The sequence below is a fragment of the Acomys minous genome (genome assembly GCF_964271855.1).
Source record: "Acomys minous genome assembly, chromosome: 12".
Classification (NCBI taxonomy): Eukaryota; Metazoa; Chordata; class Mammalia; order Rodentia; family Muridae; genus Acomys; species Acomys minous.
The window spans coordinates 20,958,290-20,977,156 of NC_140493.1; the positions used below are offsets into that span (position 1 = coordinate 20,958,290).

An 18,867-nucleotide genomic window follows, 5' to 3' on the forward strand; every position below is an offset into this window, starting at 1 on the left:
GACTTGCTCACTCCTGATCTTGGATTCTGACCTCCAGAACTGAGAGAAACACATCTCGGTGGCTTTAAGCTGCCAAGTTTATAGTATTTGTTGATAGCCTCGGGACTAATGCAATGACTTGCCAGGCTTTCAAGTCACTGGCTGTATTCAGTACAAGTCTAAGGCCCATGTCAGACCCCCCTCTCCCCCCCACCATGGCTTCTGTTTTAGTCCTGGCTGTACTGGAGCTCTTTGTAGACAGGCTAGCCTCAATGTCACAGAGATCTGACTACCTCTGCCCCTCTGAGTGCTGGGACAGGATCAGCCTCTGGCTCCAATCCTCTCACCCCCCAGATAGGTTGTCCTGGAACTTTCTTTATAGACCAGGCTGGTCTCAAATTCCCAGCTCGTTTTCAAGATTTAAAAAAAAATAAACTTTATTAACTGGGCAGTGGTGGCACACACATTTTAATCCCTGCACCCAACCACCACAATCACAAACAACAAAAACTTCACCAATTATCTTTATAATAGAGAACTTCCAAAATTAAAACAAAAACAAACAAACAAACCACCTTCCAAAATTAATCAGCCCAAAGCTTACATATGCCAATGAACTTCTAACAGTTACAATAGCCATTTGGAACTGGAAGATTTGGAACTTCACGTTACATTTTATATTTTCTGTACCAAATAAACTTTTATGCTCTTATCCACATCAAAATAGAAAAATACGTAACTCAGAACCAGAGAAACAATGTTACAGTTCCTTTTATAACTTACAACTTCAATATTTTAAAAAATTTATCCTTACCCTACCTAAATACAAGTCTTACATCCTCTAGAGGATTAACCGCCCCCCCCTCACAGACTATCTCACATTTTGGCATGTCTAGAAATGTCCAAGAAATGGGTAGAGTGGAAGGAGCAGAATTTGACATCAGGCTCAAGTTGAAATATTAAAAATTTCATTAACAAGTAACATAGATTTCTACAAATTATTTTTATCTCCTAGAACTCTAGTTTCCTTATGAACACAAAATATTTTGGCAGAAAGCTGTACTAATTAAATGACAGGTAAAAGCATGCTTTGTGCAGTAACACAGAGCTGTAATCAGCATAGTCACATGCAGCAAATGGAAGCACTCGCACTAGGTGGAACTTATATTGAGTCTTTTTTTTCTTCTTTTTGTTTTTCGAGACAGGGTTTCTCTGTGCAAAGCCTTGGCTGTCTTACTCACAGCGATCCACCAGCCTCTGCCTCCTTAGTGCTGGAATCAAAGGCGTGTGCCACCATGCCTGGCTTTATATTGAGTCTCAAGTGTTTCACAGTACCTTTACTTTATCAATACAAAACCAAAAATTATTCAGATCTGGCAAAGAGCCTAAACCACATGCTACATAAACTATTTCACTGAAAAGAATTTAACTGAACTGTGACAGAAAGTAAGACAGATATAAACAGGCCATAACAGATATAAACAGGGGGGCTGGGAACAGGGATGGGACACAGACCAAATAGTAAAGGGGATTTTCTCGGAAAACAAAGTAACAGGAATATAAAACTAGTATTTTTAACTTATGGATAATTCACCTGAAAGGTCAACTTAACAAAACAATTTTTATTACCCATGTCATGGTGGCTCATGCCTTTAATCCCAGAACTTGGGAGGCAGAAGCAGGAGAATCTCTGAGTTCGGGGCCAGCCTGGTCTACACAGAGACCCTGTCTCAACAAAACAAACACTGGGGAAAAAAAGACGCATTTTAATTGTTAAATGTATTACAATTTGCCTGTGTGTTTGAGCACCACTTCTGCGACTGGTGCCTGCGGAGGGCAGTGAGAGCCAGCATGCGGGTGCTGGTCCTCTGCAAGCGCAGCCAGTGCTCTGAACCACTGAGCCATCTCTCCAGCCCGTCAACCTTGGTCTTAATTGCTTCAAATTGAACTCTCTCATTCTACCTCTCCAAATACAAAGGAATGTCTATATTGTAGTCATTAGCCTACTGGAAAGGAAATCAGATCACCAAACCTGTGTATTCCTATCCTACAGAGGGTTGTGGCAGACGCCAAAAACCCGATACAATCCTAATCAACCAGTGTCCACTGGGTTGACAATCCCGCCCTCTCCTAACTGTAACACCATCTCCTCACAAGTTTCTAATAACCAATGTGACGCAGCCCTCTGAACTGTCCCTCTCTTCTCATTTGTTTTTCTGAACATAACGGTAATAATTTGATACCACATTTTCAAGTTATATTAGACTTTTTTTTTTTTTTTGAGACAGGGTCTCTCTACAAAGCCCCTAATTGTCCTGGAACTCATTAGACCAGGTGGCCTCAAACTCACAGAGATCCACTTGCCTCTGCTTCTGCTAAGATGAAAGGTCACTAGAGCACAGCCAGAATTTTATGCATTTTTAAAATACTCTTTGTTATTTAGCTTTTGAGACAAGGTCTTCCTCTGTAGTCTAGGCTGGCCTGGAACCCTCCCTAACCCTATGTCAGCCTTCCATGTTGGGATTACAGGCATGAACTACCTTACCTCTTCTGCCTCCCATCACAATGAAAACATCAGGAAAACTGGTACTTGTGTTCAATCCTGCTATGAGCAGAAGCTAAACCTGTCTGGTATAAAGTAGCCATTGCATATTAATACACAGATGTACAGCTTCCAAGATCTCTACTCATATTTTTCTTTTTCCTTCTGGAAGCAGGGCCACATTCCATAGTACGAGCTAAGTGGCTTTCCCCTGTGGTAGTACAAGCGACCCTAAGTGGCACAGACTTTTTCATTTCTAATGACTAACTGCCACCAGACAGCTCGAATGGCAGGCTACTGACTGCAGCAAGCCTTCCTTGAGAGCGCAGCCCAGAGTGCCTCTCACACAGCCAGTTTATCCATCCGATCCATCTTCCATCATAGGTCTTAAAATACTGATGTTTATTGAATATGTCTTTTGACAAGAATAAATAAAAGTGTCAACTACTTGAATACTCCCACTCCACCAATGAAACTTTCTAAGTCTTTATATTTCTAAAGCAAAACAAAAGCCAGGTGGCAGTGGTACATTCCTTTAATGCCAGCACTCAGGAGGCAAAAGGCAGGCAGATCTCTGAGTTCGAGGCCACCCTGGTGTACAAAGTGAGTTCCACGACAGCCAGTGCTACACAGAGAAACCGTGTCTCAAAAAAACCAAACCAACCAACCAACAACAAAAAACAAAACAAAACAAAAACCCACCATAGAACTGTGTAGTAATTTAGGCTCAATAATACAGAGGTCAGAATATATATAAGGAACGCTGCGGCCACTAGCAACAGATTCAAGAGAAAGCGCACCCCCCCCCCCGCAGTATGACAACACAATGCAGCTCTGACATAGGCTTGTCCCTCTGCTCGCCACACAATCAGACTCCTCAAGCCCACAGTGCTGCCACTGCCTTCAGTGTAAAAATGTGCCTATTTGCAGTCACTTCTACCACCAGCAGCAGCACCAGGGCCTGAGCTGCAAGTTAAGCAGTGCACAGTACCTAGGGTGTTTGTTTCTAACACTCGGTCAAACCATGGTGGACTACTATGAAGTTCTAGGAGTGCAGAGATACGCGTCACCAGCGGACATTAAAAGAGCTTACCGTAAAGTGGCACTTAAATGGCATCCTGATAAAAACCCAGAAAATAAAGAGGAAGCAGAGCAAAAATTCAAAGAAGTTGCTGAGGCATATGAAGTATTATCAAACGGTGAGAAACGGGACATTTATGACAAATACGGCAAGGCAGGGTTAAGTGGCGGAGGTGGAAGTCATCTTGACGACGAATGTGAGTACAGTTTCACATTCCGTAAGGCAGATGATGTTTTTGAAGAAATTTTTGGCGAAAGTGACCCATTTTCATTTCACTTCTTTGAAGCCTCGCTTGAGGACCTTTTAAGCAGTTCAAAAGGCTCCAGTGGAGGCAGCAGCAGAGGCACAGACTGCTTTTTCTCCCGCTCCTACGGCCACCCAGGGCTTGCCAGTCTCTCTGCTTACAACACGAGCTATTCGTCTTACGTTTCTCTGGGGCGCGAGGGCCTTACTTCACTGTCCTCCCTGGTATTTGATGATGCTGGGATGGGCACTTACACACCCATTGCACTTTCGAGCAAATTTGTTAACGGGAGAAATATGAACACAAAGACAACCTCTGAGAGCCACCAAGGAAGAGAAGCTGGAGCCGACAGTGAATGGAGACCCTTTCTTCATCTTGTGGTAGATGAGGACTTGGCAGAGAGATTTAACTGGACGAGACAGTTCAACAATTATTCACCAAATTCTATATCTCAGTGTACTGTTGTGGACAGCAAGGAACAAGGTACGCCTTGGCTCACCAGCAAGAAGGAGCCTTCCGTTTCCTCAGCGGGGTTCAAAGAAGGTGGCAGGAGGAAAAAAAAGAAGCGCAAAGAGGGGCAGAAGAAGCAGAAGTCGAAGAAAAGGAGCCGCTAACCGACGCTTTACACACATTACACTCATATATTGAAGACCAATCTTGTGTGTGCTTTGGTTAATTAGTTTTATAGATAATATTTGTTTAATACTACGTAAGATTAGGTGAGTTTTGTTGTTTTTGTTTTTGAGACGGGGTCTCAACTATGTAGGCCTGGCTGGCCTGGAGCTTGCCAAGGAGACAGGGCTGGCCTCAAACTCAGAGAGATCTGCTTATGGCTGCCTCTCAGTCGCTGGGACTGAAGGTGTGCACTACCATGTGTGGCTTTTAAAATCATTTTTAACAGGATTGTGGACATTTGCTCAGCGGTTGTGTGAATAAGTTATGTCAGAAAAGATGAATTTGTGGTATCAGTGATTTAAACTATAGGAAACTACAATTAAAAAAAATTTTTTTGGAGTGGCTTGAGCATAGAATTTGCCCCCAGTGGAGCTCATACAAGACATCGTCACAGATCTCTTGTCAATGTACATAGCACTAGGAGACAAAAATCCATTGAGAAACACAAGTCCAGACTATAACAAGTATTTTCTTAAGTCTGAAGTAGCCAGGTGTATTTGTACAGATGTTCACCAGAAGTTCTGCTCATAGTATCAAGACACGGAAGCAACTCAAGCACTCACCAAGAGACCAAGGTATTAAAATTGATTAGTAGTCACACCTCCCCAATCCCTCCCTCCCCCGCACCTCAGAAAAAAAAATCCTGACATACTGTCTGCCTCTGTGGCTCAGTTGTTTGAGGAGGGCAGTTTTGTTTGTTTGTTTTGTTTTTCCAAGACAGGGTCTCTCTGTGTAACAGCTCTAGCTGTCCTGGAACTAGCTCTGTAGACCAGGCTGGCCTCGAACTCAGAGTTCCGCCTGCCTCTGCCTCCCAAGTGCTGGGATTAACAGCATGTGCCACTACTGCCCAGCTGAGGGCAGTTTTAACTGAAAAATATCTTGTCATTTGTTTCAACAAGAATGAGCTTTGGAATACTTAGAATACGAAGATGCTAAGTGAAATAAGCCAGTCACTCACAAATACTGAATGATTAATGCTAACACAAGTGTCTAAAGCAGTTCAAATTAAGAGACAGGAAGTGGGAGGGAGGTTGTTTTATGGGTGAAGAGTTTCAGACCTGCAGTACACAAACATCCTGGAATACCGCTTCTCAACAATGTGACTATAGTAATACCATTGAACTGCACATTAAAAATGTCTAATATGGTAAACTAAATTTGTGTATTATACTACAATTAGGGAAAAAAAAAGCCAGCATTCCACACACCTTTAATTTCAACACTCAGGAGGCAGAGACAGGAGGATCTCTGTGAGTTTAAGGCCAGCTTGGTCTACAGAGTGTATTCCAGGACAGCCAGGGCTACACAGAGAAACCCTGTCTAAAAGACAAAACAAAAAGCCGGTATTACCCAAGATTCTTTGAAACAACCTGGCTGTATCATGTGCTACAGTCTCCCAGTCAATCTCTTCAGATATAAAACTTTCTAGTTTTATTTTGTCTGAATGTAGGATCTACAAATGCATGACTGTAAGATACCTATAGCTATTCCATTTAAGGATCATGCTGGGAGAAAATACAGTGAGTTACAAATACATTAGACTCAAAACAAATGCTTTGAGCTAAATATTATTAATTTGCTTCTTTTAAAAACAATGTTTGCAGGGTGTGGTGGTACACGCTTGTAATCCTAGCACTTGGGAGGCAGAGGCAAGTGGATGGCTGTGAGTTATAGGCCAGCCAAAACTACACAGAGAAACCGTGTGTGTGTGTGTGTGTGTGTGTGTGTGTGTGTGTGTGTGTGGCGACACACACACAAAATCCCCAACTTTTATTTCTTAGTTTTCTGTAATGTTTTCATTTTTATGATGAAGTCTTCTCAACCTTTTATTCATCCTTTCATTCGTTTAACTCTACTTGAAGGCCTGCTACTTACTAGCAGTGTTAGGGGCTTTTTTGGGGAGGTGGGGAAGTGCTGGGCTGGGGTAGTCAAGAGTTAGGTATTTGAGGTATATTCAGAACTAAGCAAACAAAAGCCTCACAGTCTACAAACCGGGAGACAGATGATAAGTGAAGTAAAACAGGATCTGCTAGGTTTTTTTTTACTTGCTCAATTAAAGAGATAGGCCAAGGAGGTATTTGGTGAGATAATTCCAGGCGTTTGGCCTAGTAAGGTACAACACTTCTGAGGCAGGCTGCATGAGAAGAGTTTGAGGAGCACTTAAGTGCTTCTCAGCGCCTCAGATTAAGGACAGCAAATGGATGAAGGCAAACACGGAAAGGAAGCAGATTCTGCAGGGACCGCTTCAGCACTGCATGCATATGACTGAGGAGGGAGAAACCAAGCCACAGGAGGTTTGGGGAGGAATCACATACTGAAACTGGGCCCCTCTGTTGTAGCAAGAAGACTCGGCAAGCCAGACATTAGTAGCGCACGCCTTTGATCCCAGCACTCGGGAGGCAGAGGCAGGTGGATAGCTGTGAGTTCGAGGCCAGCCTGGTCTATGAAGTGAGTCTAGAACAGCCAGGGCTACACAGAGAGACCCTGTCTTGAAAAACAAAACAAAACAGAAAGACTCAGCAAGCAAGGTTAGAAAGAGGGAATTGAACTATTGCCACAATCCACTTGAGATTACAGTGCTTTGGCTCAAGGTGGTGTGTGTGTGTGTGTGTGTGTGTGTGTGTGTGTGTGTTTGTGTGTAACAGTGATAACATAAGTGTATACTCAACAGAATATGCTGACAGGGCACGACAGGAGCTGAGGCCAACAGTTTTTAGAACACAAAAAATAGGAGCATGAAACTGTTTTAAGTGAGACAGAAGACAGGGGCTAAGTTTTGGACATGTTACATGAGGGGTGCAGCCTTTACGTAGACTGACAACAATTTGATGCATAACAAGCGCTTATACATTCCACCAACAAAAATGTAACCATAAATTCTATGTATCATTCTAGGTGTTATTAAGCTGCCAGTCTCAAAATTTTGTAAATTACTCTATTAAAGGGTTGTAAGCAAATCACCCAGCAGCACTAAAACCTAACGTTTTGTCCAAACAAATACTAAATTGAAAGCCAGAAACAACTATAGTACCTCCTGTTTTGAAATGACTGCAATAGCAAATGTGAGCTTTTGTTTTGTATTGTCTCAGTGGGTGGCCATGTGGGGAGGGAAAGTAACTTACTCTTTAGGAGAAACTGGGGACAATTAGTATCCAACATTATTTTTCAGAAAGTAAAATCATAAAAGCTGAGTATTTAAATGATATTTACATAAAAGATGTCATTTACAGTAAGATTACCTGCATTCATGAAGGATTAAAGTTGAAAAAAAAATCCACTTCCAGAACCCAAACCCGACATGTCAAAAACAATTTGTGCAATGATATGTCTCCCACTTCATGTGTCCATGCTCCTTTGAGCTGGACTGCACGTAGCACAGGCTGGTCTTGAACTTGCTATGAAGCCACGGATAAACACAAACTTCTGATCCTTTCTTCTCCTCCTCCTCCTCCTTCCCTTCGAGACAGGGTTTCTCTGTGTAGCCTTGGCTGTCCTGGACTCACTTTGTAGACCAGGCTGTCCTCGAACTCACAACAATCCACCTGCCTCTGCCTCCGGAGTGCTGGGATTAAAGGTGTGCGCCACCGCACCCAGCCATTTATGCACTTTTAACTAAAAAATCTAGATTTAATTATCTTTCCCAATACCTTTAACTTTTTTATTTTTGTATTTTTGGAGACAGGGTGAGGCTTGGCTGTTACAAAATTAGTTCTGTAGACCAGGCTGTCCTGGAACTCTGAGATGCACTTGCCTCTGCCTTCAAAGTGCTGGGATTAAAGGTGTGTGCCTCGACACCCCGATCTCTCACCGTTTCTTGACAGAACACTCACGGTCTTCACTCTTGTCCAGGAATACCAGTCCAAGGCTTACCACAGGAAAGAGGGCTCAGTGGACAAACACATCTCACCAGTCATGCTAACTACATCATGTCCCTTTCAGAAACTAAGACTAACTGGGAGTGTACAGATTGCAGCTTATGCCTGTGACCAAAGAATCATTCTCGCATGAATATCACAAAATGCTCAGAAACATTTCAAAAATATTCCCCATCCATATCAAATAAAAATATTTAGTACCACCATTGTTCTTAGTGCTCTGTGGGTGTGACAATGTTTGCTATCAGGATGACCCTTAAGTCTTTTTGTTGAGGGGGGTTTCAAGATGGGTTTCTGTGTTAGCCTTGGCTGTCCTGGACTCACTCTATAGACCAGGTTGGCCTCGAACTCACAGAGATCTGCCTGCCTCTGCCTCCCAAGTGCTGGACTTACAGGCGTGCTGACCACCATGCCTGGGTTATAAAGTCTCTTATGGTAGTCAGGACTCCTTATCCAGAGCAGCAGCTCTCAGCCTGTAGGAAGGGGCGAACGACCCTTTCACAGGGGTCACCTATCAGACATTAGATTCACATTAGATTCATAACAGTAACAAAATTATAGTTATGAAGTAGCAATGAAAATTATTTTATGGCTAGGGTCACCACAACTGGGGGAACTGTATTAAGGGGTCGCAGCATTGGAAGGTTGAGAACCACTGCTCTAGAGCCATTCTAAAGAAGGGCAACCGCATGCCGCTGGGGAGGTAGGTAGGTTCTGGGAGTGAATGACAGTACATTGTACAGCAGTCTAATTAAAAATGTATATTAAGAAGAGCAAACCAGCGTGGTGGTGTATGCTTGTAATCCCAGCACTCTGGGAGGCAGAGGCAGGTGGATCTCTGTGAGTTCAAGGCCAGCCCGGTCTACAAAGTGAGTCCATGACAGCCAGGGCTATAAAGAAAAACCCTGTCTCATACTGCCCCCGCCCCCCAAAGGAGTAAACCAAGAACACTACAGATATCCCAACTCCTGTTTATCGGAAACTCAAAACCTAAACTCCAAGAATGAGACAATACTTACAAGGCAGAAAATATATCCTATCTTTCCTGAGTTCCTGTATCACCTGGGTCGGGACTACAGCCCTTCAGCCATAATGTCACGTGTTGCTTGTCTATCCCCCCCCCTTTCTAGACTGTGAGCATCAGTGGTGAAGGAGAGATGCAGCTACAGTAACTGCTAATTCCTAAGTTACTGAATCAAACTGCACTTTTTGGCTCAGGAAATGAGAAGCTGCCAAAGGGCTCTACCAAGCCGAATTAAGAATGAGTTGGGAGCCGGGCGTGGTGGCGCACGCCTTTGATCCCAGCACTCGGGAGGCAGAGGCAGGCGGATCGCTGTGAGTTCCTGGTCTACAGAGTGAATTCAGGACAGTCAAGGCTAAACAGAGAAACCCTGTCTCGAAAAACAAAACAAAACAAAAACGAAAAAGAATGAAAACTGGTCTAAATGACTGTACACAACCATGTAACAAACATCTGTTCAGTTCCTCAATGGAAAGTGAAGATTCAATGTCATTTCCTCATCAAGCTAAACACCAGTGGTAATATAACTAGATGCCGAATTTACTTTCCTTAGAAGCGAACTATAGTAAATTTACAAGATTTTTATGTATTTTAATACAATAAATAGTGCAAAAGCTGGATCAAGTCAGGATTTACTCGAAGCTTCAAGAAAGTCAAAGATCAGAAGCAAAACGCTGGTTCTAGTCTAGCCATAGGCTGTGGTCTTTGTGATTATAATTGATCAATCACATTTTCATTCATTCCCATCAAAGGCACATGTAACAATTAGGATTACAGAACAAGCTCCGTTCTGTGGCTTTTTTTCTTTTTTAAAGACTTTTTTTTTAAGTAGAGCGCTAATACAAATTCATTACAGCGAATCCAAGTATCACACACAAATGCCAAGAGAAAAATTTTATGTCAAATATCCTATTTTCTGGTTAAGATTTTGCACACCGCATCTGAAATATAATCCAGTTTTAGACCACTCTGCAAAGTAGATGACTCACTTCTCAGCATAAAATTTTATGTTAGAGTAATTGCTCACCGTACTGTACATGGAGGGTTCACATTCCCCGGGCTCTATCCCCTTGATTTCATGTAATACTTTTAGTTAGCACCACTCTTCTAGTGCTTTATAATCTGAACTGCATAAAACATTTGTTACTAAACGTGTTTCTTCTATCTTTTGAGCTACTTCTATGAATCTTTGAAAACCTGAAAGATTTTATCTTGCCCTAACAGAAACAAACGCTACTTGACATGAAACACTTTAGCAAAATGTGATGATAAGAGATACAAATTTCGAATTCGAGTAACTTTGAGGACAGTCCCTCGGAGTTCCCTTCTCTTCAGTCACTTCAGCTTCCCATAGTAACAGAACCCAAAGCCCACTCTTTCCCAGAACAACTGATCGAAAGAAAAATCCATGGGGGGGGGGGGGGGGCTCCAGGGGCCGACCGGTCCAGAACCAGGGATCATTAACTTGTAGCTCTTTGGGCGGCTTTAGGCTTCTCCAAGGGGGGGGACGCCTGCGGGAGAGAATCTAACCTGAGATGCCGCGGAGCCTTGCTATAACAGGAACCAGCTTGGGGACTGAGAGTAGGGAAGGCATGGCTAGCACCCACGCGCCAGGAAGAGACAGTACAAACTGCGGGCTAAAAAAAAAAAATCCACCATGGATGCCGCGTCGCCGGGAAACCGGTCAACCGTCCCGCCCCTTCCGGCGGGCGCCGCTCGCCTCGCGGGCTTTCTTCCCGGGCGGCGCACAGCGGTGACGTCACCCGGCCTGGTTTTTGGCGCGCCGGCTCCGCTGATTTTTCCTTTCTCCGCCCCCCCGCCCCAGGACCGAGTCTCGTTCTGTTTAACTCAAACCTTCACAGAACACCCCTTTCCAAAAGCCTCCCTGTCTCCCGCTTGAAAGCACACAACGCAAGGCCCTTCGTTTATTCCAGGAGGGAAGACCACGTGTGAGAATGTCCGCGTATGGAAACAGGCAATGTCACGGGCAGCTACACTTCTAGAAGGTTCTAGGCGGTGCTCTGGGCCAGAGGCAGAGGGAGTAGGCATGAGCGAGCGGAGGACCGGGGTCACGAGGCCGTTGTGGGGGAGGAGCCAGCGGCCGGGGAGGTTCTAGTCTGTTCTGGCTCGCGGCAGCCGCCCCCTTCTGCTCGGTCACGTTGAGCTGCGCCAGGGCCTGGCATCGGGCCGCCGCCGCCGCCTCCGCCGCCCACCGCCTGCAGCTTCCCGCCTGCCCACCATGGATCCCCGCAAAGTGAGCGAGCTTCGGGCCTTCGTGAGGATGTGTAGGCAGGATCCGAGCGTCCTGCACACCGAGGAAATGCGTTTCCTGAGGGAGTGGGTGGAGAGGTGAGCCTTGGGCCCCGCGGACCGTTGGCGAAGGGTGGACGTGGGGAGCTGGGCCCGAGCTGGCGCGGGGCGGGAGGTAGCGGGTCCAGCCAGGCCTCTTCGCGCTTCCTTCCTTCCTGCCTTCCAGAGGTTATCGGAGGGGTCAGGCCGGACCTTTGGGTAATTTAGGGGTGGAAAAGCTGGGTCTCACGTAATGAAGCCTCCAGGGGGTGTGTTTTGGGAGAAACAAACGTGGAGAGTTGTGGGGATTTGAACACTGGAAATAATGCGAGAAACTATAAGGCAAAGCTTTTATAGTGGGATTTTTTTTTTGAAAACTGGCGTCTTGCTTAAGTCGCATTGGCCCGTATATCGTTTTAAATATTGTCTTAATAGTGGTAACTTTGTTAATCTATAATAACTGAAGTTATCTGTACTCGGCCTTACAGCGATTTTAATTGCATGAAATTGTGTTGGCAATCATTGGTACCCACGTTAGTTGTGTCTCTGTCACCTCAGACACTTTAGGAAAATGATATTTTCTAAGACCAGCGTGCTTGTTGGACTAATTGGAGTAATTCGTCTGCGTACGAGCAATCCCGTGAATAGATACTGTGCCAGCTGCTGGGAAACTGTTGCTGGGGAAATGGTTTTCCTTTTTGTTGTTTTAGTCTCGTTGATAAAAGATAAGACAATTAGAAGGAAGCTTGGACACCATTAGAATTTGGGGGAGGGGAGACAACTGTGCAGGCTAGCTGTGAATCTCTGCAGCTGCCAGGAGGAGGGAGACGAAACGAAATTAAGTCATGCCTTCTGAATTAGGGTCAGCAGTGGAAGTTTACAAGCAGTTGTAGAAGTGGAGGAGGCTCTTCAGAAAAAGTGGGAATTCAGAGTGTCACCTCGAGCATGTGAAGTGATGGCGTGGGTGGGTGGCAGAGGTAAAGTTACATTTTTTCAGTTACTACCCAGAAAAAAATGGGCAGCCTTAGCTGGGGAGATCTTTGAAAGCAGCTGTGTGGAGGGAAATACTTGCTTTACTTCATTAAAGATAATAATAATTATTATTATTTTTTGTATATTTCAGATGAATCAGCTTTTCTGAGAGGTTAATGAGTCCAGTTGGATTAACTCTTTAAGGGAGGGTCCAATAAATATTTTGTAATTGTTTTTTCTCTTTAAAATTTGTGTTTTTAGCTGGGCATGGTGGTGCAGGCCTTTAATCCCAGAACTCAGGAGGCAGAGGCAGGTGGATCTCTGAGTTTGAGGTCAGCCTGGCCTACAAAGGGAGTCCAGGATAGCCAAGGCTACACAGAGAAACCCTGTCTCGAAAAACCAACAACAAAGCCGGGCGTGGTGGCGCATGCCTTTAATCCCAGCACTCGGGAGGCAGAGGCAGGTGGATCGCTGTGAGTTCGAGGCCAGCCTGGACTACAAAGTGAGTCCAGGACAGTCAAGGCTACACAGAGAAACCCTGTCTCGAAAAACCAAAAAAAAAAAAAGGAAAAAGAAAAACCAACAACAACACACACATTTGTATTTTTTAAACTGGTTTCACCATGTAGCTCTGCTGGCTGAGAACTTGCTCGGTAGACAAAACTGGCCTCAAATTCACAGAGATCCCCCTTTCTCTGCCAAGCGTTGGAATCAAAGACGTTTGCCAACACACCAGCTGTTTCATCTTTTAAGTTACTGATGTGTGTTGAGTGTTGCATGTACATGCATTGCCTGATGATCAGGGACGTAAGAAGAGGATATTAGGTCCTTTGGACCTGAAGTTATGAAAGGCTGTAAGCCACTGTTGTAAGTGCTGGGGACTGTACCCTGGGTCCTCTCTGTAGGAGCAACGCGTGCTCTTAATCACTGAGCCATCTCCCCAGCCCTGGTGTTTTGGGTGGTTTAGAATCTTATCTCCCCAGGGACAGGTGAAACTCTTCTGTTCCTTTGACTAGGAGGAAGTGACTTGCCCATAACAGCCTCAACAAATCCCTGATACTCACCTAGGAAGGGCTCTCTTATATGATTACATTTTCAAGAAAGATGTATTTATTCTGTGTGAATATTTTGCTTGCACTTCAGTAAGTGTACTGCATACCTTCTAGTGAAGCCAGAATAGGGTATCCAGACCTTTGGAACTGTTGTCACGGACAGCTGTGAGCCACCATGTGGGTGCTGGGAAATGATCCTAGGTTCTCTCAAAGTACAGCAAGTGCTTCTAACTGGTTAGCTGTAATCTCTCCAACCCTTAAAAGTATTTTAAGTCCTACCAAAGGGCTGATGCTTCCCATTCAGATGTTAAAGAAACAAGAATTGAGGTCTAAGGCTGATGCTGAGGGAAGAGGTCCCTCTGGACCGCGTGTCAAGCCTTCTGATGCCCGGATAGCTACCTAAGTACCAAGTGCATGATGCAAAGTTTGTTTTGAGAATCACTCTACATACCAGAACAGAGGCGCCTCAGCTGATAAAAGGAGGCCTTCAATTCTTGCCGAGGAAGGAACTTAAATTTTTTTTTTCTTCCAAGCCCATGCCTTTAATGCCAGCAAAGGCAGATGTGTCTCTGAATTCAAGGCCATCCTGGTCTACAGATCTAGTTCCAGGACAGCCAGTGTCACACAGAGAAACTCTGTCAAGAAAGACAAAAAGAAACTAATTGGAGAATTAGTGCTAGTTCAGCACACCGTTCTCCCCAGGAAAAGTAACCTGCTAGCAAGGAGTTGGGGGGACAGTGGGCTGCATGCATCTGAGTTCCCAGTTACTCTGGAGGCTGAGGCTACAGCAGCCCTGAGTCAAGGAGTTTTAGACCAGCCTTGCCAAACACAGCAGGGCCCACCCCCCAAAAGAATAATACAAAACCCCATACATTAAAGTTGTGTTTCAAGAGGGTGGATGGGGGCTCCTTTAAAGACATGAGCAGTGTGCTGGTGAAGTGATTTTCTGTGAGGAAAATGGAACTGATGGTTACTAAAAAGGCAAAATGTTTCTTTCAACAAGCATAGTTCCAGGAAGCAAAAGGAAAAAAAAAAAGTTAAAAGACAGTGTTTTGTGTGGGGGCATTTTTCGCCTGTTGAGCTTTTTATTCTTTTTCTTTTTGTCAGTTTTATAGCTGTTGTAGGATTTTTACTTGCTTAATATGTAGAACTTTAGGAATTTATAAGATTATTGTAGTAACCGTATTAAAACAATGGAAGAAAATCCTATTTTGTAGGGCTAGTGGTGTACTATGTAACATGGCTTTGAGCCCTGGTGTACACTCTTTAACAATCTTGTGTTTTGAACTCTTTGCTTTCTCAAAAACAAAAAATTCACAAATTGCCATTAGTTATTTATTAAGACTAAGAATTGAGGACTAGATTTTAGTGGGTTTTTCCTAGTGAACAGTTTACTAATCCCAAAACTTAAGATATTTCTGTTCTTTGTCCACTCATATCTTGTTAAAGGAAAGATCCCCAAATAAACAAATTGTTACTAAAATTTTAGATGAGGGTCGCTCATATCTTTTTTAATCCCAGCACTTGAGAGGCAGAGGCAGGAAGATCTGAATTCTCGACCAGCCTGGTATACACAGCGAAACCCTGTCTCAAATTTCAAAAAGGAAAAAATGGGGTGAAACATAGCAAAGGAAGGCTACTGGGGCATTTGTTTCCCCTCATTCCATCCAGGGAGGAAGAGGGGACGCTAGAGAAAATTAAAAGAAGAATGTTAAAATTTATCCTGGAGAAATTGTTCCTGTGTAGAGAATTCCAAATTATATTCAGCAGGATTCTTGTCAGGCATTAATTACTATTCCCCAGAGTAGCATCTTAGCTGTGGGTAATCCACGTAGTGTATCTGTAATGTTTTGGTGTGGCATACTTCATTATGGACTGACTATGAGGTGAAAAATTTTGGGATATGTTAAGAGCCTTCAAAACTTAAGTTGAAATGTTAACATACTTGCTGACAAGTGGGCATGGTGGCGCAAGTCTTTAACCCCAGCTTTTGGGAGGCAGAGGCAGGTGGATCTCCATGAGCTAGAGGCCAGCCTGGACTACAGAGCAAGTTCCAGGACAGCCAGAACTGTTACACAGAGAAACCCTGTCTCAGAAAAACAAAAACAAAAACCAACAACATATACTTGGTGTCCTGTCTTTTTTATTTATTTTTTTTATTTTTAGACAGGGTCTAGTGTAGCCTTGGCTGGCCTGGAACTTATTCTGTAGACCATGCTCAACACAAGGATCTGTCTGTCTCTGCTTCATGGGGGCTAGGATTAAAGGTGTATGCCACCATGCTTGGCTCTTTGTGCAACTTTAAAAGATATTAGACTAATGAATTCTTACAACAAATATAAAGTTAGTCTATGAACAGTGGCAGCGTTTAGAGCAAAGTGTTTTCAACATTTTAAACTTGGGTTGATACTGACTATAAGAAAAAAGAACTCTGAGATGCTTTGAATTCTAGGCTGTTGATACCATGAGTATTCCTGGATGTAGAAGTCTCTGAATATAGCCCAATCGGCACTGGCTGACAGATGCAGAGGAGAGAAAAATGGATACAAACTCAATTACAATTATACATATGAAACTTTTTAGTACTGAGGACTGAACCCAGAGCATGCTAGACATACTGTGCCACGTGCCCACCCAAAAGTTCCAGTTTAGATTGAAGTACAGATAGCATAGTGATAGAAATAAAGATAAGTATGTCCACATAGTGAGCTCCAGGCCAGCCAAGGCCGGGAGACCTGTGTCTCCCCACCGCACCCCAAAAAGGAAACAAATAGAGGAAAAGAACCAAATCTGAATTCAGAGTAGCAAGTTTAAATCCAGGTAAACTGTCCTTTTCCACAAACAGGTTTTGTAACAGCTTATGAAAAATGGCTTTTAGTAAATATTGAAGGTGAGTAGAATGCATTTCTACCCTCAGTGTAGAATGAAGCTTTGTGTGATAGTTGATATTTGTGGAAGGTTTCTTCCTCATCTTGCATGAATGGTGATTAAAAAAAACCATAAACAACAACAAAAATCCCAACCTATGCTGAAAAATTCAAAAGGCCACTTTTTCTAGGAAGCTGGCTTATTCTGTTTTGATTTCTTTTTTTTTTTCTGTTTTGAAACATTGAGAACATTGAACAAAACAATCTACATTTAAAAGTGATTCAGACTTGGAGTAGTGAACTACAATTTGGAATGTGAAAAACATGAGGTATAGCTTATGAATAGATTCTTCTAGGTTTAATTTTTTTATTTTGGAACAATTTCTGGTTCAGAATTGATGCTGATAGTAGGCTGCCAACATGCAAATCCCGCTGACTGTTTGTTTCCCACTAATGAGGACGGGGTCTACAATATAGCCGCCCAGGTCAGGCAGCTGATCATAACCCTTAGAGTTACAGGTTGCATCCTGTTGCCATGTTTTGTTTTCATTCTAGAAGTTTTCAGTTTTACCTTGCCTTTCATAATTTTGACAATATAAGTATTACAAGCCAGTTATTTTAGTATTTCCCTCAATTTGGATTTGTCTGAGCTTTTCTTAGAATTACATTTCTTGGCAGGGCTGTCACTACACAGAGTTAAACTGTTGTAACTATTTTTGGATGTCACCCACCCTACATTCTTGACCCTAAGTTTGAAACTTAGGAAAAAACACAGCTTAAGAAGCCCTGTGTCTTCATTAAAATTTAACTTTAGAGTCAGTATTTGGTTACTGTGAAAGTCAGTCTCCCTCTTCTCCCCCTACCTCCTCTCTCTCTATTTTTGAGACAGGGTTTCTCTGTGTAACAGAACCCTGGCTGTCCTGGACTTGTTTTGCAGCGCAGGCCAAACTTGAACTCATAGATGGTACCTACCTGAGTTCCAAATGCTGGGATTAAAGGCCTGCCCCACCCCTCACTCCGACCCCCCACCCCAGGGTCTCTCTGTGTATCAAACCCTGGCTGCCCTGGACTTGCTTTGTAGACCAGGCTGGCCTCTAACTCACAGCAACCCCCCTGCCTCTCAAGTGCTGAGATAAAAGGCATGTACCACAATGTCTGGGTGGGGGTTGGGAAGCGCTCCCGCTCCCTCTCCCTCTCCCTCCGTCCCCCTCCCTTCCCTCCGTTCCTCTCTCCCCCTCTCTCTCAATGTAGAAATGTTTGTGGTGTTTATATACTTCTTCTTTATTAAATCATTTTGCTTTACTGAGTTGCAAATTAAGACACTTTGGATTTTTTCATCTAGGAACCATTATTGATTGAGTATTTTGAGTAATTGAGGGTAAGGGGTGTTTAATTGGAAAAAAAGTGCACATTTTTTCTTGAATGGTCCTTAAAAAAGGTTGAATTTGGTAGCAAACACACTTGTAATCCTGGAGGATGTAGGAAGTTCAAGGCCTTTGGGCTTTGTGGAAAGACTGTTTTAAGCCGGAAACCAGGGAGGGACTGGAGAGATGGGTCTGCTGTTAGGGCAGGGGCTGCTTTCCAGAAGTATCTAGGTAAAATTCCCAGCACTCATGCTGTTGCTCAAAACCTTGTATCGTTCTAGTCCCATGGGGTCTTCTGGCTCCCAGGGCACCAGGCATGTACGTAGACAAACACTGATACATAAAATAAAAGAAGCTAAAGTTGTGAGTTGCCATGTCTGTGCTGAGAACTGAGCTCAGAGCCCTTGTAAGAACAGTGAATGCTCCTAACTGCTGAGTCATTTCTCCAGCCCCCAAAAGCAGAACACCACCAAATTCTCCACAAAGGCAAAGCAAAAAAAATTTTTTTTTTCCTTTTCCATTTGTTACTTTGCATTTGAATTCCTGTTTCATGTTGGGTTTATTGACGATATTAAGGCATGCCACAGATGAGAGAAGATATTTGCAACGTATGAAATTGACACAGCTCATGGACAGATTGTGAAAGAATGCCCATGGACAACCTGCATGAGTGTTGGACATTACAGAAACAGCTCTTCAGGTGGCCAAGATTGTGTGAAAAGGGGATTAATGCAGTGAGATGTTAACCGTATACCCGGGAAGGCTGGACATTTGCGTAAACAGCACCAAGTCTAGTCTACAGTTTTCATGCATTGTTGGTGACTAGTATAAATTGGTGTAAAGAACTTGGAAACTGATGCCCATCTAAATCCAACTTAGATATGTGTTTTACGTCCAGATTCTACC

The 18,867-nt window shown here is 43.6% G+C and overlaps 3 protein-coding genes across 6 annotated transcripts in view; 2 read left to right on the plus strand and 1 right to left on the minus strand.

Annotated features, from left to right (window-relative positions):
* Nucleotides 1–11,165, minus strand: part of XPNPEP3 (X-prolyl aminopeptidase 3) — a 46,834-nt gene extending 35,669 nt beyond the window's left edge. Inside the window, exon 1 of one of the 4 annotated variants that reach the window (XM_084748374.1) lies at nucleotides 10,948–11,164. In XM_084748374.1, coding sequence (XP_084604500.1) covers nucleotides 10,948–11,011 — 64 coding nt within the window. In that variant the 5' untranslated portion in view covers nucleotides 11,012–11,164. Of the gene's footprint in view, nucleotides 1–3,223; nucleotides 3,328–10,947 lie in introns of those variants that run through there. The other 3 variants (XM_084748372.1, XM_084748373.1, XM_084748376.1) reach the window with 3 other exon arrangements.
* Nucleotides 3,394–4,482, plus strand: DNAJB7 (DnaJ heat shock protein family (Hsp40) member B7). The gene has a single exon (XM_084748414.1). The coding sequence runs from the start codon at nucleotides 3,546–3,548 to the stop codon at nucleotides 4,458–4,460; it is 915 nt and encodes a 304-aa protein (XP_084604540.1). The 5' UTR covers nucleotides 3,394–3,545; the 3' UTR covers nucleotides 4,461–4,482.
* A 132-nt stretch (nucleotides 11,166–11,297) lies between the features above and the next one.
* The window catches only part of ST13 (ST13 Hsp70 interacting protein), a 35,378-nt gene continuing 27,808 nt past the window's right edge, over nucleotides 11,298–18,867 (plus strand). Inside the window, exon 1 of the mRNA XM_084748400.1 lies at nucleotides 11,298–11,766. Coding sequence (XP_084604526.1) covers nucleotides 11,657–11,766 — 110 coding nt within the window. The 5' untranslated portion in view covers nucleotides 11,298–11,656. The remainder of the gene's footprint in view (nucleotides 11,767–18,867) is intronic.